The sequence below is a fragment of the Ciona robusta genome, chromosome 13 (assembly GCF_009617815.1).
Source record: "Ciona robusta chromosome 13, ASM961781v2".
Classification (NCBI taxonomy): domain Eukaryota; kingdom Metazoa; phylum Chordata; class Ascidiacea; order Phlebobranchia; family Cionidae; genus Ciona; species Ciona robusta.
In genome coordinates this window covers 2,571,401-2,593,706 of record NC_143247.1, presented here as the reverse complement: position 1 = coordinate 2,593,706, position 22,306 = coordinate 2,571,401, and the positions used below count along the sequence as shown (strand labels likewise).

Sequence of the window (22,306 nt, the reverse complement as noted above, 5' to 3'; positions counted from 1 at the left end):
AATATCCAAATATTCTAACCGCCTTTTAAACAATTAACAACGGTCTATGGGAGGTGTGGGGATACGGTTTTAGAATTCTTAGAATGATTTTTCTTTACTACCAATCATATAACCGTCATGGATTTTTGGACAACGCTTTTTTAGAGTCGTAAGAATAAAACAACATATAGTGGGACGGGGGAAAATGGGACACCTTTGGCCCATAATATCCAAGTATCCTTATTGTGTTTTAAATAATTAACAAAGGTCTATGAGAGTCGCGAGGATGTAGTTTTATAATTCTTTAAATGTTCTTTGTTTACTACTAAATGGGACGAGAAAATAGAGTTAAAAGGTGTCCCATCTTCCCCCGCTGCGTTGTAATTCTGTAAATATTTCCAACCAAATGGGACGAAAATAAAACATAAACCGTCTTGCCCCAACCTACTATACATAAAAACACATGCATATTTGCAGCGGTGTTAAAACATAGCGTGGGGAGAGCTAAGTCGGCGTATATTTCCGATTACTTCTTGTCTCTAGCATGTTACTAGTTTCGTTTCTGTGGGCTAAACGACTGCGCTGAGAAACGCCTTAATTAACCTCGTGCCCACTGTTTCAATATGTCTTTAAAACGCTGTGTTGTACTCATTTACCGGCACAGTGATCTGTTATTACTTTTGGAACAACTAAAGATTTAAAAAGATCTAGTTTAGATTAAGCGCTACAAAAATCGCCGTGTTGTACTCATTTACCGGCACGCAGTGATCACTACTTTTTATAACAGCAATAGTTTAAAAAGCTCTAGTTTACATCAAGCGCTACGAAATACGTAACCGAAAAAAAATAAGTCTAATAAATTGTACTCTGGTAAATATTTCGCTTTTTTTAAATGATTTGCTACACTTATCGAAAGCTGTTGTATTTTATAACTGCGAGGTCCTACGCCAAGTCTCGGTATAGGGCAATTGGGATTTAGGCCAGAGTTGGCCCATTACCCCAACACCCAGCGATTTAGGCCGAAGTTGGATCATTACCGTAATATATTATATAATAGGGTGGGGGAAGATGGGACACCTTTAATACGTAATATCCAAACAGCCTGATCGCGTTTTAAACAATTAACAACGGTCTGTGGAAGTCGTGCGGATACGGTTTTATAATTCATCGAATGTTCTTTGTTTACTACCAAATGGAAAGAGAAAACTAAACGAAAAGGTGTCCCATCTTCCCCCACTCGACTATACTATATATGTTTCTTTATAGTAAAACCCTTTTCTCTTCGTAGGTTTTATAAAATGTAAGGTAGGAAATTAAAGTTAAAACAAGATGCTAAGCATGCTGGAAAACATAAAGGCAGAACCGGTCGTGTCCGTTGTAGAAGAGAACAGTGTTTCACACTTTAAGCAAAAGAAAAAACCGAGAGAAAAATTGTCAGGTAACACTGGTTTTTATCATGATTTATAACATACGTGTGTTTTTATATATCTGCATATATATGATGTATTCATACACCTCATGCTCACTGTCAAGTTATAACATGGGCGTTTTCTTATACACCAGACACACATGGTGTATTCATACACCTTATGCTCACTGTCAAGTTATAACATGGGTGTCTTCTTATACACCATACACGCATGGTGCATTTACACATATCACGTCCAGTTATATAACACAAAAGTATTTGTGTCTCACAGCCTTGTACTCGTCACGTTGTAAGTCGCTGTGACCTTTGTTTAGTTAAAAGCAGAGCAACGTGCTTTGAGTTTAAGTGAAGAGTTTAAAAACAGAAAATATCACAACACGATTTCACGCTATTTCCTTGTGACCTCGGAAAACCTGAACTCTACAATTACCGCAACAAAAAAAGTAGAAAGAATCGTTTTCTGTGAAAAAAACAACTTAAAACTTGGTTATTATGGCCTATTTTTATTTTATTTTCTCGTCCCATTTGGTAGTGAACAAAGAATATTTACAGAATTTTATAACCGTATCCTCACGACTCTAAAAGTTCGTTGTTAATTGTTAAAACACGATCAGGATATTTGGACAATATGTGCCAAATGTGTCCCATCTTACCCCACAATATAGGACTATTGCCTGCATTGGTTTTCAGTCATAAATATTTACTCATTCATTCATTTCACGCAGTTTAATTATTATTTCGCAAATTTGTTATTTTCAATAGCCTTTTGTTTCTCCTTAAATGAGTAGCACTTTCAGACTGTTGTTCGCATACAGTGTATAACTATATCTCAGAAGTAACAGACACGCGTATGCAGCACAAGCAAAATCTACGAAACAAAGTTCACATTTTAGGCTGCTAATTACCGCGAAAATTCAGGCCGTTTTGAGTTCACACTTTAGTTATACGTGTTTGTTTAATAATATGCTTCAAAACAACTTGACTGTGTATAACTTTCTACGAAGTATTAGCATCTAAAACAATTTATTGTTTCAGTATTGTATTTTGTAAGGGTGTTGTCCAAATTGTCAGCCACACAGAAAAAACAATCACCCACAAAGTTACATATTTAGTAACTCGTAAGCTGGCACGAGGTGTATATGAAACAGAACGTAACGACTGTCGTTTTCCCCACCACGCGAGGATAAGTTACATTCATTCATTGACTTTGGCGTTTCTTTGGTTAATGTATTTTCAAATAAATACAACTTTTTTTATATTCGTGTGACCAGGTAACGCCAGAAGTTATAACACAGGCGTACTGTTTCATACACTTAGTAATCGCTAAACAATTTCGGATATTTAAAACAGATTACCAATTTAAGACAGCCACAGAAACGAATTTGATTTACCGACTTGACCAGTTTTTTAAAATGCCCCAAAAAGAGATAAGAATATATGTCGTAATAACGTACTATTTCGAAGACATTTTTTGTTTTAAATCATCGCTATAATTCGAACGTAAGCCGAAAATCGCCTTAAAAGTAAAAACAGGCTGGTGTGGCCGAGAAAAAAAGTACTGGGAACTTTATAAATACCGTAAATCGTGACTTGGGCGTTACACAGAAATAACAGAATTTATGAAAACTGGTATACGCGGTTTAGCAAATACGTAAAATCTACTTACTTACTGTACCGTTTAAAGTGAGGGGTTAAGATGGGTCATGTTTTCATTCAGTTTATCGACTTATTTGGTAGAAACAAAAAATATTTACAGAATTATGTAACCCTATCTTCACAACTCTAAAAGAGCGTTGTTAATTGTTACAAGCGCGATCAGGAAATATGGTTTTAGGTGCAAACGGTAACCATCTTATCCCTACACGCCTGCAGTATTACTTTTCAACAGACACCAGATTTGGGCCCAGGCACTAAATAATAAACTATATTGTAACGTATTTAATTCAACTGTGGCCATTTTAAATTAAAATATACCGTTTTTTCGCTATCAATGCCCTTGACATTTCAAAATGTTATACTATTGATTGCCGTATAGAATTGTACATGAATCTCAAACATATTTGCGGCATCAGTTACGGGTTAATAAATGCATTACAATATTTGTTGCTCTCATATTTCTTACAGTAATCAATTGCTGTCATGTCTTAACACATATTATCAATTTATTACAAAAACGTATTCAATTATTGCAACGCTAGACCAAATACGACAACATTAAAATTAATTAGCGACAAAGCGATTAGAATTGCGATTAAACATGAAATGTAATTAAAATGTTACACAATCACAAATAGCATTAAATAAATTACTATGGGGTAAGATGAGACACCTTTATCACATAAAATCCAAATATCCTGACCGCGTTTTAAACAATTAACAACGGTTTATGGGAGTCGTGAGGATACGGTTTTATAATTGTTTGAATGTACTTTGTTTACTACCAAATGGGACGAGAAAATAAAATGAAAAGATGCCCCATGTTTCCCCACCCTACTATATAATTATTATTCAAGTTTTCTTTTACAGTTTCGACAGTGGAGTTACTGGATATGCCATGTAAAGTATGCGGAGACAAATCTTCTGGTGTACATTACGGCGTTTACTCTTGTGAGGGCTGCAAAGTATGTATAAAACAAATGAATGTAACTTATTTATTTTTGCATGGCGGGGTAATGATGTCATTATAACAGGGTGTTCTGTTTTATACCTCGTTGCCGCTTACGAGTTACCTAACTTTGTGGGTGACTGAATAAATGTAACTTATTTATTCTCGCGTGCCGGGAAAGACAGTCATTATAACACGGGTGTTCTGTTTCATACACCTTGTGCTCGCTTACGAGTTACCACATATGTTACTTTTTGGGTGATGTTTCTTAAAATACAGTAACAAAGACCAAATAATTAAAACAACACACATAGGGAAATTAGGGGCAAACGATAGTGGTTAAAACACACTAAGAGTAAAAACTACTTGAATAAAAGTGTCAAATAGAAGCGTGGCCCATTTAAAATAATATACAAATTGAAACAATTCAGTTATCTAACTTAAATATCCTAATAAAGTTGTTCAATTATACGAAACACAAACACACGATATGTAATATAGTTATATAATGTTAATTTAAGCAGGTATATTTCTTAGAATTTTACAATGGTTGAGTCTAGACTATAAAGGACAATTCATATTGCTGGATGATGGTGAATCGCTACGTAACTAAGACGGTCTTTCAATGAACAATTAATTTATATCCTGACATGCATTGTGTATAGAAAACCAGATATAGGAAATACTGTATATGCCGTTACTGAGCTGTGTAATACGTCTAAAACCTTATATACTCACTATTACATTATTTAGATCTGTTTAACACACTACAATAATGAAAAGTCGGTTTTTAAAATCACATTATCATTCTTTTATAACCAAAACCCCCTCACACATATTTTGCGCCGTTTTTTCGCTGTTAAACCGTTGTGGGCGTATGTGTCTTTGGCATTTACCCGTAATTGCTCCAACCCCCTCACTAATGGGTCGTCCAAATGGTCAGCAATACTACAAGAAAAGTTACATATGTGGAAACTCGCTAAAAAAGCTGGCATGCGGTGTATAAAACAGAACACCTGTGTTATAACGACTGCTGTTTCACGCCACGCGAGGATAAAGCAAGTTACATTCATTCATTCAAAACCTATTTTTATTAATCTTGACATAACTTTAAACCTTTTTTTATTACACAGGGCTTTTTTCGACGTACAATTCATCAAAAAATCAAGTACAGATCCTGTATATTAGACCGTACATGCAGTATCACTAAAATCAATCGTAATCGTTGCCAGACGTGCAGATTTATGAAATGCTTGTACGTGGGAATGTCTAAAGACGGTAAGAAAACGCAAAATTTAACGGATATTTACTGTTTATTTTTTAAAACTACTTAAACGATTGTTAAGCATTGTCTGTATAATGTAACGGTCACGCCTTTTCAAAACGTTATTCTTTTTCCGGTTTATCAATAAGCGTGTTTTAACAACTATTGTTTTACCGTTACTACCCGTCTTTTCGCTTTTGTCAACTCTTTCATTCTTCGTAATCGTGACCGGAGAAACGAAATAAATAGCATTCATTTAAAAGTAGGTTTTACCCGTAGCGTGTTTTAATAAGTGTCGTTTTGCTACGACGTCCCTTCTCTTCGTTGTTTTATTTAATCTGACCCCCTTCTCCTATACTCTATTCGAAGAGATAAATCCAATTTATCTAATTTTTATCCAGTTTTTGATATTACATTGTAGCATAATGCATTCTTTCATCTGCTTAAACAACATTTAGGTTATATATTTTACTCAATTTTACCATCAAACCTAAAACAATATTTTTTTCAGCTGTGAAATACGGTCGAATCCCAAAGAAGCAGAAGGCCCGTTTAATAGCAGAACGTCTTGCAGAAATAAGGTGCGTATAATGTAGGTGCAATTCTGCAACGAAAGGTTACATGTGTCTATTGCTGCAATTAAGCCGGGAATTCCTACACACATTTATTTCCTACATACACGAAACAGCACACACTGTGTGGTATGGTAGGCGTAACCATAGTTTCAATCCAACACGTGGTAAAAAAAAACAAAAAATCTATTTATAACTTGGATATATACACCACTTTTAAATTATACCACACAAATGGAATATTATATGTAGTAGGGTGGAGGAGGATGGGACACCTTTAGCATATAATATCCAAACATCCTGATCGTGTTTTAAACAATTAACAACGGTCTATATGGGAGTCCTAGGGATACGGTTTTATAATTCTTTGCATTTTGTTTGTTTGTTTACCACCAAATGGGACGAAAAAGCAGATTGAAAATGTGCCCCATTTTTCCCCACCCTACTATATCTTTAATATTTGGCAGTATTTCTCTTAATTTTATGCCTTTGTTTTTACAAGTTATTACTTGGGTGTTTTTTCTTGCCCATATTATTCAATTGGTTATCAGTTTAACATAATTCATACTTTAATTAAATAACTGTGTGTGTGTGTGTGCGTGTGTGTGTGTGCGTGTGTGTGTGTATTAAACCATTAGGATATCAATTACTGTCGTTTTGACGCTATATCCTGTCTCTTCGTTCTTGTAAACTTCTCCGAAGTATGCTACAGTAATTAATAAACAGACCTACAGACAAGAGGATACAGTTTTAGACTAAATGCTGCTGCCATTGTAAGCATATGTGTCGTTTATTAAACAGAAACCGTGTTTTAACAACTGTTTTTTTACCGTTACTACTTACCGTCTTTTCGCTTTTGTAAAATCCCTTGTTTTTCGTTATCGTGACTGAAGAGACGAAAATTTTATTCATTCATTCAAATTGCTGCCTAGTGGTTACTTATATAAGGGTGATTTATTTGCCTGCTAAATAGAACACCCTTGTTATAACGGCTATCTTTGCCCCGCCACGCGCGAGGATAAACAGGCTACATCTATTCATTAAATTCACTACATAATCAGAGTATTATAACTTTACCTTTTTTTTATTTTTCAGGCGAGAAAAGATTCTAGAGCAAACAAAAGAATCAGAAAACGGCGCGAACGAAAATGTGTCGGGAAACGAAACCCCAACTCGAAGAGAATCCACTGAAAGCGATGTGTTTCGAAAAACACCTCCAAAAAACATGAGCGTCAACGAATCAATGCTCTATGATGCTCTACATAACTCCGAGAGCACAGGAGTCGACTCCTACATTCAAGAATCTTTCCCTAAAAGTCCTACTATCCGCCAACCTCCAGAGCTAATCCCTAAGTGCGCTTTTCTTTCAAACGGTGCAAGAAACACACTAAATGGCTACCAAGAAAATTTCCAAGATCAGAGAGAAAAGTCCAAACAGAGAGCATATTACGAGTCCAAACAAAGAGCATATTCCGACCAAACTTTTTTGAGCAGTTCCAATCCAGTTAAACCGAGATCCTCCTCCGACTCTTCTATGTCCCACTCCCCTAGCAACCCGCCTCCGCTTTTGCTCCTAGGACGATCTTTCCCTGGAGCAAACGGAGAGACGTCACCAAACGAGATCAAAAAAACTGACAACTACAAATCACCAAACGGAAGATCCGCTGATTCAACCCGAAAATTTCCGATTTTCAATTTCGATAAAACCACCGAAAAATACCGAAAATCGGCGCCACAGTCGTTATTTTTCAGCAAAAGCATCGATTCTAAACCCACCCATCGCCGAAACCCATCTACCCCCACTACAGATCTTACCCCAGTCCCAAAATTCATTCCTACCCCATTTTCTGAGCCCCGTCGAAAATTCCCCCCCACCTACCAAGTCTATATACCACCTCCTATATATAGCTCCTCCCACTGCCTTACATCTAAACCACACATTATAACCCAACCTGTGGACACCATTTCAAGCCCCACTAGAATTGATTTTAACCCAAAACCTGGGACTCAGTTCAGAACCCCTAGCAACACCATGCATATTGCACTCGACTACTCCAGTAGAACGAGGTCGTCTTCTTCCCCAGACAGCGGTTGTCCTGAAGCAAATGATTGTGAAATGGAAACACAGCGCACGACTGGCATCACTGGAAATGGAAACACTGCCCAGATCCCATTGCCTGAGGTAACAGTTTAGGAAAAATATTTTAAAAATTGAAACCAGTTAAATTTTGCAATTTTTTTAACAGTTTTACATAATTTTGCAAGATTTATATAAGGGTTTAAAAAAATATCATAACATTGAACCTAGTTTGCAAGTTTATATAGTTCGGGGTAAGATGGTACACGGTATTTAACTTCTTTATAAAAGGTGGGGTAAGATGGTACATGTAGTTTAACTGTTTTATATTGTAGTTTTATTGGATAAGATGGTATATATATATATACAAAGAAAATACTAATACATGCTCTTTTTTACATACTTCTTATTTTATTTCAGTTGGTGGACCTAATCGTTCGTGCTCATAACGAAACATCACATGCAAGCAGACATGCTCTGTTTCTTACCAAGGTAAAACATTAATTTAAATAACATGTCAAATTTACTTATATATATTTGTATATGGCATTCAAGGTATTATAAAAACCCAAATTATATAAAAGCGTTTAGACAGCAAAAAAGGGTAGTGCAGTTTTTGTTGAAACGTTTAGTTTTAACTTTTGTTTGCAGCACAATACATTATAAAACCGAACATTTTGCTCACAAAATGCTATAAGTTTTACTTTTTAGAAATTGTTTTTCGGCACGCTTTATTTCATTTTGAAGGGATTTAAAAACTATCGTTTAAAACTGTAAACATAACATAGAAAATTATCGATCTGTAACATAGAAAATATGTTTAATTGAATATGCGATGTCTTGTCTTGGATACCAATTCGTAATGTGGATCTTACCTTTCTGTCTTATTACTAAAGGTGATGTTGTTGTTATATACGCGTTATGTAATATGTTAGTTACATAACTGCAGCTGCGTGTTAAGGAGTTATTTATTTATTCCGTTATGTAGCGCAGTAGTGTATTATAGATAAAGTACTTGTAAAGAAAGTACTTGTAATTGTAAATAGAATTTGGTGTCCGGTTTTCGTTCGATACTTAAACGTTTTTTTGGCGATTTATTTCTGGCACTAGTATATAAACGTTCAATTCAGGTCGCTTTAATTTGCGTCAATAACTATGTAAGTGTGTAATTGTTATATCAGAAAGCTTTCGTATTGTGCTATTGTGAGCGCTATTTTGTAATGGGCCAACTCTGGCCCATAAATCCTATGGCGTGCCTCGTAGTAAGACCTCCGGCATATAGAACAGAACCAACAGTGATCGTATACGTTTCATAACACGTTGCAATCGATGGCGAGGAAAAAAAATAGTATTTCAACCAGATGTAGAAGTTAAACGTCCAATAGGATGGGGTAAGATGGGACACTTTTACACTCTATTTTCTCGTCCAGTTTAGTAGTAGTAAACAAAGAACAATCAATGAACTATAAAACCGTATCCCTACGACTCTAAAATAGCGTTGTTAATTGTTAAAACACGATTGGGATACTTGAGCAAAATATGCTAAAGTTTCCCCATCTTCCCCCACCCTACTATGTATATTCTGACTGTTTTGTAACTTTTTTATTTTATTTGTTCGCGCAAAAGCGGAGATACAATGGGGAATGAGTTACAATTCACGTAAACACATATAATAATAGTCTTTAAACTACGCTCGAGATAAAAAGCTTTTTGTTATAACAGCAAAACGTCTTTACAATACACAAAAGTTTCATTATAACCTTTACTTGAAAAGAAAAAAGCGACATAACACGAAGAGAATTTAAACGTGCGCTTTAACATACGTTCGCAAAAGTTCATACGCTTACATAACAGCAAAACATTGGCATTGCGTGTGTGTAGTACTGTGGGGTAAGATAGGCCGCCTTTAGCACATAATATCCAAATATTCTGAGTTTTAAACAATTAACGTCGTTCTATGGGAGTCGTGAGGATACGGTTTAAAAATTCTTTGAATGTTCCCTGTTTAGTGCCAAATGGGACGAGAAAATCGAATAAAAAGTTGTCCCATCTTCCCCTACCCTACATTATATAGCGCGTGTGCGGATTTAGAATTTGTTGTTTTTGACTCTTAGATGTTCTAGTTCTATTTTCGTTGTACAATAACAAAACGATGTTCCACATTTTACACTTTGCCCTAAATCTAGTTGTTTTTGTCACAGTTCTGAAAAATTCATGTATCATTTCTGCATAAAATAGGCCACAAATGTAAACTTGTGTTAGTTTTCTGTTTATATATTACAGCACACTGCGCACACATAAGGTACTGCCGCCAGCAATTATAGACCGGTTAACCATATGTCAGGTCGCGTCGATACTGCCGCAGACTAGAACCGAGCGACTCAGACATTTCCTGGCTGCAAACATAAACCTGAATCACCCATGTTCACGTGGTTAGGCCCTACCAATCAGAATTGAGGCGGGCTCGGAACTCAAATACCGATCTCTAGGTTGTTATTATCCTGCTGTCTCAACAAAACTTGTACTTTATCGAATATTCTGGAACCTTAACCTACTAATACATGATTTTTCTTCACTAAACATTATACCAAGAATATAAAACAACGCATATAATTCATTTATCCCTTCGAGTGCACAATATTTTTATTTTTCTCTTCGAATACGATACCGAAGATCCGAATAATTAAAATATTGAGAAAAGAAATTAACAGCAAAACGACAGTCGTTAGAAATACGCTACGTTTAAAAGTTACTTGAATAAAAGTGTCAAAAAGGCGTGGCTGTTAAACTACAACAGTATAAATTAACTTGAATCAAATATTTAAATAAAACAAATTCAAATAAAAATGGAAGAAAATGGCGCGGAAGAAATTAAACAAAAAAATATCACTTTCACAAAAAAAACGTCCGAAATTTATATAAAATCGCTCGACAGCGAGCATGAGCTCTTTCCTTCGAACATTCTGTCAGTTACCTGCTTATGCTCTCATCGATTTTAGATGGACCATCGCGTCGCCCACAAAGGTACATACACGGCGACCGACGACGACCAAATAGACTGGGCTTCTTTCAATGCTTGTTTTGAACCAGCTGTCAGGGAAGTCGTCGAATTTGCGAAAACGATTCCCGGATTTGATAAACTCTGCCAAGAAGATAAAGTCTTGCTGCTCAAGACAGCGTCGCTTGAGGTAAGAGTGACGTCATGGTTACGTCATCGAAGATTGACGTCATACTTATGCGTTCGTCAGAGTGAATTGAATGAAACTCCCGATTCCTACAACCTTCCAAAATGTCTTGCAATTTGACGTTTATGAAAACTTGACGGTATACATATGTCCTAGAAGAATGACGTCATCAAAGAGTGACGTCATGACAGTGCACCAGTCAAAATTAATAAACGTAATGATTTTACCAACTTTCAAGAATTTATTATAAATGACATACATGAAATCGTGACGTCATATTATATTGACGTCAGAACCCTCTACGTCTCACATATCTCACTTTCAAGACGCCGCATTTTTTCACGTGAACCTTGCTTTCAGATACTCCTTGTCCGTATGACGTCACAATACGACCCGTCAACCGGAACGCTGTCTATCGGGGAGGGGAATCGGAGGTCTAGGAATCATTTCTTACGACAAGGTTCGTTATATAACAATGGGTTATATAACAATCAAATATACGTGCAATAACAGAGGAGATTTTTCAATTTTCGGAAAAACTGAAAATTCTTGTATTTTTTTTAATTCCTTAAAATTAAAAAAAAACTGAAAATTTCTTGTAAATTATGAACTTTGTTAGGAGTGTCACGTTTTATAGTGGCATTTATTTGAACTTTTCTTGACCTTAAACTGGATGATATATCGCCATTGAAAGTGATTGTTCTAATATTCACTCGTATTCAGGCATGGACAACTTTGTGCACGCTATATTTGACTTTGCGGAGAAGTTCCACTGTCTCAATCTGTGTGAAACAAGACTCGCTCTTTTCTCCTCTCTCGTTTTGCTCGCTCCAGGTAAGTCAAGTTGCTTTTTTCTTTTCTTCCCCGCCCTCTCTCTTATGGTGCCCAAAATAAACTCGCAAATTCATGAAATTCCAGACCGACCAAACTTGCGTGACCCCGCCGCCATTGAAGAAATACGAGACCGGATCTTGGACGCCCTCTGCTGGTGGAATTCTCTTAACAACAGCGAGCACGAGGTGTCGCTGCCAAAACTGCTCACAAAGTTAGCGGAGCTGCGTACCCTAAACTCTGTCTACTCGCAACATTTATTGCCAGTCAACAAAACAGCGATCAAATACGCTTAAACTGTATAGTAGGGTGGGGGAAGTTGGGACACCTTTTATTTCCTCGTCTCATTTGGTGGTAAACAAAGATCATTTAGAGAATTATAAAACTGTATCCCGTCTTCTTTCACCCTACTATACTAATATCAAGCGAGAGGACACAATTTATCAAAAACACATCAGGAAATAACAATATCATAAAAAAATCTGATTTTTTTTATTTCATTAGGAAATAAGTTTGTTTTCAAAAACCTTTTAAAAATCTTACAAAATTCACTCATTAAATAATAGTTTCCTTAAAAAACAGCTAATTTTAAATTCCACGATTTTATTTTAAAGCAGCCACGTTTTTAACCAAAGTTAACATTGTGTACTAACACTAGATGTATTCTAAAACGTAGTTTTAGCTTTTTATTAACCGAAACGTATGAATGATCCCAGTTTTTTTTTCAGATTTAAAATTGTGGTCGTATCACAATGGCCACGTAACGTTATGTTATACTTTCTAAAAGTTAAATGTGCTTTATAACCTACAAGGTATATAGACTTAGTCTCATTTATCGTCGTTTCCCCCCCATTTTACCTTTGGTACGATTTAATATGCAGCAGCATCTCAGTAGCACTATCTAGCGGATTGTTACTGAGCCATCGTGCAATTTTTCGCTCTCAATTAAGTTCCAGATATTTCTCGTTCCGGCCAGTGTTTCCAATTTTACTTTTCAATTCGGCAGCACTGCCCGATAAACAACACCTACAGTTCCATTCGTCGTAAATAATTTTTGTTCCGGCCAGTGTTTCCATTTTATTTTTCAATAAGGGCAACACTGCACACACTATAACTGCTACTGTTCAGTGTTGCCCAAAAACTTAAAAGTTCCAGCAGTTCTTGTGTAAATTTTATTCGTGACAGGGAGCGCGTGAAGCATTTGTATCGCATCGTTTTTTTCTCAAAGAGATAAATGATTACTTGATTTCAAACAGAAATAAAAGAGATTTGTATAAACAAAAATCGGAATTGACTCTTATTAAAGCAACACATATGTACAGCAGTGTATTTTCAGAAAAAATGTTCAAAATTGAGAATTAACTCGTATTTAAGATGGTATTTCCGTGTAGCATAAACCAAATTGTTCCATTTTTAAAATTAAGTGTTTATAAAAATGTATAGTGCTGGTAAGAGGTAAGATGGATACCTTTAGCTGCATTAGCACAAAACGTTCCATATTTTCTAATCCTATATTCCTCTATAACCAGCGCCGTTTTACCGTCTTAAGAACACAGTTACATAATTCTGTCCACGAAATGGGACAGTAAAAAAAAAACATTTACCATCTTACCCCAACCAAGTACTATATACAATATCGTTCTCTCTTACGCCGTCTAGGGGCGGCGTAAAATATGCCTGCATTCTCTATGCCCAATAACCGTGTAGCTGTTAGGATAGGAGCTCACACAAGCGTAACGGTATCCCCTTAAAAGTCGGCAATGGCCGTGTCTTTGACGTACCACGTCCCGTTCAAACGAACACGGTATTCGTATATGACCCTCCTCGCCGTTCGGGATTCTGCCTAAAAAAATGAATGTATGGTGGTGTGGGGGAAGATGGGACACCTTTATCACATAATATCCAAACATCCTGACCGTGTTTTAAACAAATAACAACGGTATATTAAAGTCGTGAGGATACGGTTTCATATTTCTTTAAATGTTTTTGTTTACTACCAAATGGAACGAGAAAATAATATGAAAAGGTATCCCATCTCCTCCATCTTACTATATAAATAAAAGTAACTTGTTTATCTATGCGTAAAGGGGCAATAACAGTCGTTATAACACAGGTGTTCTGTTTCATACACCTCGTGCCAGCTTACAAGTTACCACTTATGTAACTTATTTATCCTCGCATGGTGAGGCAACGGCAGTCGTTATAACACGGGTGTTCTGTTTCATACACCTCGTGCCAGCTTACAAGTTACCACTTATGTAACTTATTTATCCTCGCATGGTGAGGCAACGGCAGTCGTTATAACACGGGTGTTCTGTTTCATACACCTCGTGTCCGCTTACAAGTTACCACGTATGTAACTTTGTGGGTGACTCTTATGCGTGGATTTTTTTTACTGTATAACAGTTTAGATAACCCATTAATGGCCACTACGTTGGAGCAATTGCCATTAAATGTCTGTCCCCAAAAACACACATAAGCCCACAAATAGTAGCAGCGTCGAGCCTCGAACCCATAGCTCTGTCTAAAAGCAGACGCGCCAAATACTTTGTCATGGCGCTAAATTGAATAACAGGAGTGATATGCAATGAACAATGTTCGCTATCATAAAACATGTCTTGTTATCAGCGGCAAAATACGTGCTCGTCTGGGAATTTATGATTCCGTTTTTATCGAACAATAGGACACTGTATGTAGGTTATAATTTGACCTTTTGCAGTTTATAATACTTTATCCTTATGGCTTTAAAAGAGCGTCGTTAATTGTTAAAACACGATCAGGAAATATGGGTACAGCCACGATTTTTAACTGACGCCTTTTCCCACATGCATAACGTGTTTAACCACTGTCATTTTGCTGTTGATTCCCTTCTCTTCGTTCATTAAATTACAAGATCTTCGCGGTTCTCAAAAAGATAAAAACAAATTACGTTATCGTACCAGCATTAGTATATAACTCGCTAAAACTTCTCCCTTGGTGGCGCTGCAGATTCCTGTGTACATTTCTCTGTGACGTCACAGTCATGTTCATGCATTGTGGGTGATTGGTAGAAATGTGACTTGTTATTTTGCGATTCATACTGAAAAAACAAAACAGCTTCTAAAAGATGAAAAAATGCGCCTGCAAAATCTTACCCTCGTGTATATTGTACGCATGTAGGTTCTCTGTTTAGTATCATGCATGTTCCGTTTAATCTTTCTGCAACTGTGATCGTCATCGAGCATTGGCTCATACCCGCCTATGTGGTATATATATAGTTGTGTGAATGATTACAGCTTAATTAATTTAGTATGTTACATACACCTCGTGCCCGATTTCAAGATACCGCCTATGTAACTTTATGAGTATATAAATGTAATTTATTCATCCTCGCGCGTACCACACCCTACCCTACTAGTAGGGTGGGGGAAGACGGGACACCTTTAGCAGGTAACATTCAAATATCCCAATCGTGTTTTAAACAATTAACAACGGTCAATGGGAGTCGTGAGGATACGGTTTTAGAAGTCATTGAATGTTCTTTGTTTACTACTAAATGGGACGAGAAAAAAGATTGAAAAGGTGCCCCGTATCTTACCCCACCCTACTATATTTTTACACACCCTATATCTCACCTTACGGCATCCGCCTTTAAAAATTTGCTGTTGTCTTAATCGAGCCCATCTTGCTGGATCGATTCCTATCATCTCTGGCGGTATTTCTCGCGGCATTTCGCAACTTATCACCACGGCAGGCATTGCGCATAAGACTAATAACACTGGCAACTTCATTTTAGTGCAATTTATCTGTTGTTCATACTGTAGGGTAAAATGGACAACGTTAGCACCTAACACCCCATTTTCTTATCATGTTTTTTTTACAATTTATTTTAAATATTTTTCCTAAACGTCAAAAAATTAGAAATATTTGCCCAGAAAACAGTACAGAAATCCTATATTTTATTCATATTGTATGCAAATTCAAACCTAAATACTATACTCCTATGCTAGCAATAACTAACTTTTTCCTGGTATCCAAACAACATCACTATTCCATTATCAACACGCTATCTAACTCTGTGGCAAAAGGCCGGAGCTTACAGGGGCGGTAACTCGTGTAGGGGCGGTAACTCTTCGGCAAACAGTAACCATAGTATACTCACTTCAGTATACTATGGTTTAACGCAAAAGGGGTGGTAACTCGTGTAGCCTTGACCCTAATTTTTAACCTTTAGAAATTTCAAGATGGCCGATCAAGCGAACGGCTGAAACCGGTAAACAATTATATACATACAAAGCATAGGGTTTATAGCCTTGACCCCAATTCTAGCTCGTCCTCAGGTATTTCTACATGAGCGACCAACTCGAACACTATTCCTGTAAAACCGCGAAACGAATGAGATAAGACCCTACATTCTGCGTGGCATAAACATAAGCGCTTTAAAAACTTTAAATTAAAACCTGTACCGGCACAGACCTTTAACCCGTATGCTTATAGTAAACAGTAGGTTACCTATATATGCATTCAAACTCAAAACATGGTCGCTTTTTAGCGAAACCCGCTGATGGCCTACATAACCAATTTACAGGTTAATTGTAACATGGCCTAAATACTAATACGTTTATATTTGGGCTTAAAAAATGATACGGATTTTGCAACGTTACGCAAAACTTAATAAGTGTATAGGTTCTTGGGTTAAAGAGATGTTTTTAACAGCTGTTTTGAACAAAACGTTTCCTGCTATATATTTATTTATAAGTTTTATCATTTTGAACCTGTAGCAAATGTCGTTTTGCTTTTTCCAAATTATTCTAGTAACGAACATAGTTATAGTACTGTGGGGGAAGATGGGACACCTTTAGCACTTAATATCCAAATATCCTGATCAAGTTTTAAACAATTAAGAACGGTCTATGGTAGTTATGGGGATACAGTTTTATAATTCGTTGAATGTTCTTTGTTTACTACCAAAAGAGAAAAAATTGAACGAAAATGTGTCCCATCTTCCCGCACCCTACTATATAACACGGGTGTGCTGTTTTATACACCTCGTGCATGCTTATACAAGTTACCACATATCTAACTTTGTGGGTGAATATTTTCTATTTAGCTGAAAATTTTCGCTTCTTGTGAATACGATTAAAAGAAATCGAACAAGGATCTAATGCCACGAAAACGTGATAGACAAAAATTGAGTTTAACCAATTCATAAATAAAAGTTATATATTTCGCCTAAACGGCATCGTCAGTCCCTTGTTTAAATAAAATCTCTATATAAAGAATCTGATAGTAATATAACGTGCATATATTTCAATAACCGAAGATGTATTTACAATTACTCAGATGATATCGCAGTTTGAATTATAACGACATAACATAATACACACAAAACGTTACTTATATACAGAATAGCACATTTTTACTATATATGGGTGAGGTCGTACAGCAAGGCACGCCTAGGGATCTGGGATTTAGGCCAGAGTGGATTCAATACCTGGCACATTAATATGTAGGGATTTATAAGAAATGGGCACATATAACGTCGAAAAAAGAAAAAATTTAAGACAATGTAGATACCTAAATCGTATTTTAATATTATTGCTGGGAATCGTACAATAAATAGGGTTTACAATATACGCTTAAAGATTATATAGCTTTGGCAGTTTTAAAAAGGCACATTTGTATATATAGTACTGTGGGGAAAGATGGAATAAAATTCGCACCTAAATCTAATTTTTCTATTCGTATTTTACATATTCCATTTTACCCAACCGTTTTATAATTTTCGAATATGGTTTTAATTCTTAAAAAAAATGTTGTAGTCTTTAAAATGATTGTTAAAATTCACATACACCAAAACAGCAGCCAAAAGCTTGGCAGTGCGCATATATACACCAACATATTGCTATACAGCAAGTTAGAATTAGCATTGTTTGTAAATAATTGTGGTTTAAACAGATGTTTGCAGCCTGGGTGTCCAATTTCTGTTAAATTTGCACCCAGGCACATAAAGCCTGGGTGTTGAGTGTGTGTTGTACAGACACCTTGTTCTTTTCTTCTTAGTCTGATGTATAGATAGCAAGGTACTCGACGTCTGTTGTAAGCAATTGCTGAAAAGAAAATTTGAAAATAAATTAGATCTAAATTGTTAAGGGGCTTATATGCAGGACATATGCACATGGTGTATTTGTAAACTCCTGTTAAGTTATAACAGGGGTGTATTTTTATACACCAGACACACATGGTGTATTCATACACCTTATGCTCACTGCTGAGTTTTAACATGAGTGTCCTCGTTACCACCAGACACATATGGTGTATTTCTACACTTCATGCTCACTGTTACGTTATACCATGGGTGTCTTCCTATATACACCAGACACACATGGTGTATTCATACACCTCATGTTCACTGTCGAGTTAAAATTGATAAATAGAATTAACAGTTAGTTAGTTAGTACCTTGCAGTTGGTGTTGGAATTGGATCGCTGGACAGAACTTGTTGTTTTTCTGATGAATTGTAGCTTTGGGGCTAAGCAACAATTATAAACGGTTAGAAACGTATAAAGGTTGGTTTTAGCGGTAATATTTAAATACGAATTGCTATATACCTCATGCTCACTGTCAAAATAATTTATCACTCATAAAGATACATATGTGACAACTGGTAATTAAGCATGAAACCATAGTATACTGAAGTGACTTCAGTATACTATGATGAAACAGACCTCCCGTGTTATAACCATTGTCGTTTCCCTAAATGTGACAACAAAATAGAATCAAGATGTTCCCCATTATGCTACCCCACCCTACTATACCTTCCATGCTGACTGGCGCACCATCTCTGCGCGTTGTTTTCAGCGAGCACGCAACGTCCCGTTATATTCTCATATCCAAATATTTTTTCCATCAAGCAGAAACCAAGAGAACTCTGTAATAAAATAGGATTTATTTTTATGCAAATGTACTTTGTATATTGTATAGTAGGGTGGGGAAAGACGATACATGATTTCATTTTCTTATATCGTCCCATTTGATAGTAAACACAGAACATTCAAAGAATTCTAAAACCATAACCTCACGACTCCCATGGACCGTTGTTAAGAGTCTATTACACATTTGACATTTTGTATATATAGCGTGGGGAAGATGGGACACCTCTTCATTTTATTTTCTTGTCCTATTTGTTGGTAAACAAAAGACATTTAAAGAATTATAAAACCGTTTCCCGACGACTCCCATAGACGGCTTTTGAGTGTTTAAATCATAATCAGAATACCTGAACATTATGTTCTAAAGGTGTCCCATCTTCCCCCAACCTACTATATATTTTATGCGTTAACTTTATATGCAGCAAGGCGTATATCCCCCCTACTATAAAGCAAACTTAATTTATAACCTTTTGACTGTATAGACTTGTGTTTACATTTAAGCATGTACACTAGATAACCTCGTGTATTTTCTAAGAAATATTCTTCGTTGTTGTTGTTGTTGTTGTTGTTGACTATTAGACACGCCACATATACAAGTCGCTTCTACACCTGCATTGTACGGATAGTCAACAGCAAATTTTCGTGGTATTTTAGCAACAACGTACGGAAATAGCTTGTTTTTACAGATCGTTACTATAAGATATGCGTTGTGTTAAGCGTATCGAATTTTAGTAGATTTTAGCGTGTCATTTTAGCGGAAAACAAAACGCAGTACTTATTTCAGATAATTATATATTTTGTTTTGGTAAAAGTTTTAGTTTTCTCATCATTCGAAAAAATTGCGTCTGTGCAAAGTTTTCTTGGTAACTTGTAAGTGAGCACGAGGTGTATGAAGTCACCATATTTTGTATGCAATAGTTCGCTAGTTTTATAACTATACGAGTTAACCCGGTCACGCGAGGATAAATAAGTTTTATTGATTATATTGAATTAGCAATTTAGTAGGCTTGGAAAAGATGGGACACCTTTAGCACATAATATCCAAGTATTCTGGTCCTATTTTAAACAATTACCAAGGGTCTATGAGAGTCGTGGGGATACGGTTATATAAATGTTTGAATATTCTTTGTTTACTACCAAATGGGACGGAAAAAAAGTAATGAAATCTTCCCCCAGCCTACTATATAATAAGTTCACGGCATACCTTACAACGAAGTACTATGTGTAGTAATCTATTAACTAAATGCTGCTAAGAATCACGTACACTGATAATGTAAACGAATGAAATGCAGTCAATTTCCACGAAATATCACATAGTACATAACGTATACGTATACACCGCATATGCATATAGCATAGGTATAGTGTAAACCATTAATTAATAATAAATATTTAGTGTAGGGTAAGATGAATACCGTTAGCAGATAATATCCACTATTTCCAAATCGTGTTTCAACAAGCAACAACCCTTTGTTTATAGAATCGCGCTACGGTTATATAATTCTGTAAATATTTTTCGTTTACTACTAAAATGGGACGATAAAAAATGAAAGCATGAACCATCTTACCCCAACTTAATTTATATATTACTTACGTTTAAGCTCTGATCCCTTTCGTACCAAAAATCAGACGATAACGGAATTCGGCAGCTTGATTTTGTGGCGAAAACTAAAAGCAGGCAGAACCAATGTAACTTGTAAACCATATCGTTAAAAATTCCCAGAAAATGGTAGCTGTTACTCAACAAAGTCGTAAACTATATATGTGTAGTTGTAGTTGGGAGGTATAGCGGGTGTACTTATTATCTATCTACATTGGGAGGTATAGGATATGGTTTGTAGTTTAGGTTACCTTATCTATTCACGGGGGGTATACGCAGGGGTGTTATATCATTCAGCAGTTTAGGGGATACGTATATATGCGATAACGTCATAGTTTCGTGACGTCACAGTGGTGGGTTTAAGAAAATCGCTGCTACCATTCCGTTATCAAAATTAGCCATAGATTATAAACAATGTTTCCCAAAAATAATCACCTATAGAGTTACATACATGGTAATTCGTAAGTAGGCACAAGGTGTATGGAACAAAGTGTATATGAAACGGGAATAACGGTAAACAACAGTCGTTATACGACGAGTGTTCTGTTTTATACACCGAGTGCCCGCTTACGAGTTACTATACGTATGTAACTTGATGTATGTTTTGACTTTTTTTATGTATGACCATTTAAACAACCCATAAATAGGTTGGAGCAATTGTTGTTAGGTGTCTTACCCAAAGACACATACGCCCACACATTATATGCTACAGCGCCGGAAGTGACAAAAAAGTGCGCGCAAACTAAAAAGAAAACACACGTAATATTATAAGGCTCTTTGCGAAAAACATAAAACTACTTTCCAGTATAAGATAACCTACCACATGTAAATATTTTCATTAATTTCTATGAATGATCCACTACGTCACATATAATGACGTAATTTCCTCTGTATTTCCGGATCCGTAGTAAAATTGTATAACTATGCTTCTTCTGTATACCGTTATAGGCGTTATATTTCCGGTGAAATTTAAGACGGTATTTTGGTTTTAGTTAATTTTGAGAGAGTTAATACTAGATATTTTGAAATGGAAAGCCAGTTTAGTGTTTTTTATACAGAGAAATTGTATGAGTGAATGAATGAATATAAAAGGATAGATGTGTGTATGTATGTATAGTAGGATGGGGGAAGATGGGACACCTATTTATATTTTTTTCTCGTCCCATTTGGTAGTAAACAAAGAACGCTCAATAAATTTAAAAAACCGTATCCTCGGGTCTCCCAGCATAGACCGTTGTTAAATTAGGACAATTAGATGAGGTGTCTCATCTTCCCCCACCCTACAATATGTAAGAGTGAATGAACAAATGAATTTATTTAACGAAAATTGGAAAAGTTTAGTAGAAAAGCGAAAATACGGAAAGTAACGGTAAAACGTCAGTCGTTCTAACACGCCCATTATAGCTAAAATAGAAGTACAAAATTAGTTTTTTTGCATCTGTTTACGGTCAACTTCATAAAAGACGGTATAATCTAACATTACCTTTATATATTAATTCTTTGAAAAGATAAAAAAGATAAAAAAATACCAGAGAAGCGAATATGAGAAAGAAATCAACAGCAAAAAGACAGTCGTTAAGACATGTTGTTATGGATAAAAATGGGTCAGTTATAAAAGTGTAGGGATAAAGGCCGGTTAAAAAGCGTCTGCTGAACCCAACTAAAGTGAACTTATACTTAGTTATTTAACATTACTGAGGAAATAGTCGAAATATATGCGTTAATTTCTATAATTAGTTATATTAGTAATCTTGTGCGGTGTCAGAATGTACAACATTTTCCCATTAACAAAATCCTGGGGTGAATACTTGCATCATTGCAACGAAATATGCAGCATTTATTACGTCACAGGA

The 22,306-nt window shown here is 35.9% G+C and overlaps 3 protein-coding genes across 3 annotated transcripts; 1 reads left to right on the top strand and 2 right to left on the bottom strand.

Annotated features, from left to right (window-relative positions):
- Positions 1-1,242: 1,242 nt before the first annotated feature.
- LOC149725788 (nuclear receptor ROR-beta-like) lies at positions 1,243-13,226 on the top strand. Its single transcript, XM_089891153.1, has 10 exons — positions 1,243-1,417; positions 3,935-4,029; positions 5,147-5,291; positions 5,789-5,858; positions 6,945-8,031; positions 8,347-8,418; positions 10,926-11,114; positions 11,472-11,571; positions 11,835-11,945; positions 12,030-13,226. The coding sequence occupies exons 1-10, from the start codon at positions 1,309-1,311 to the stop codon at positions 12,236-12,238; spliced, it is 2,187 nt and encodes a 728-aa protein (XP_089747279.1). The 5' UTR covers positions 1,243-1,308; the 3' UTR covers positions 12,239-13,226.
- Positions 13,092-15,759, bottom strand: LOC149725787 (uncharacterized). Its single transcript, XM_089891199.1, has 4 exons — positions 15,557-15,759; positions 15,077-15,180; positions 14,882-15,021; positions 13,092-13,785 (listed from the first exon to the last, which is right to left on the bottom strand). Exons 1-4 carry the CDS (start codon positions 15,710-15,712, stop codon positions 13,598-13,600), a joined length of 588 nt encoding a protein of 195 aa, XP_089747325.1. The 5' UTR covers positions 15,713-15,759; the 3' UTR covers positions 13,092-13,597.
- A 1,466-nt stretch (positions 15,760-17,225) lies between these two features.
- LOC149725786 (uncharacterized) lies at positions 17,226-20,583 on the bottom strand. Its single transcript, XM_089891200.1, has 4 exons — positions 20,448-20,583; positions 18,740-18,852; positions 18,383-18,453; positions 17,226-18,031 (listed from the first exon to the last, which is right to left on the bottom strand). Exons 1-4 carry the CDS (start codon positions 20,556-20,558, stop codon positions 17,766-17,768), a joined length of 561 nt encoding a protein of 186 aa, XP_089747326.1. The 5' UTR covers positions 20,559-20,583; the 3' UTR covers positions 17,226-17,765.
- Between the last annotated feature and the right edge of the window lie 1,723 nt (positions 20,584-22,306).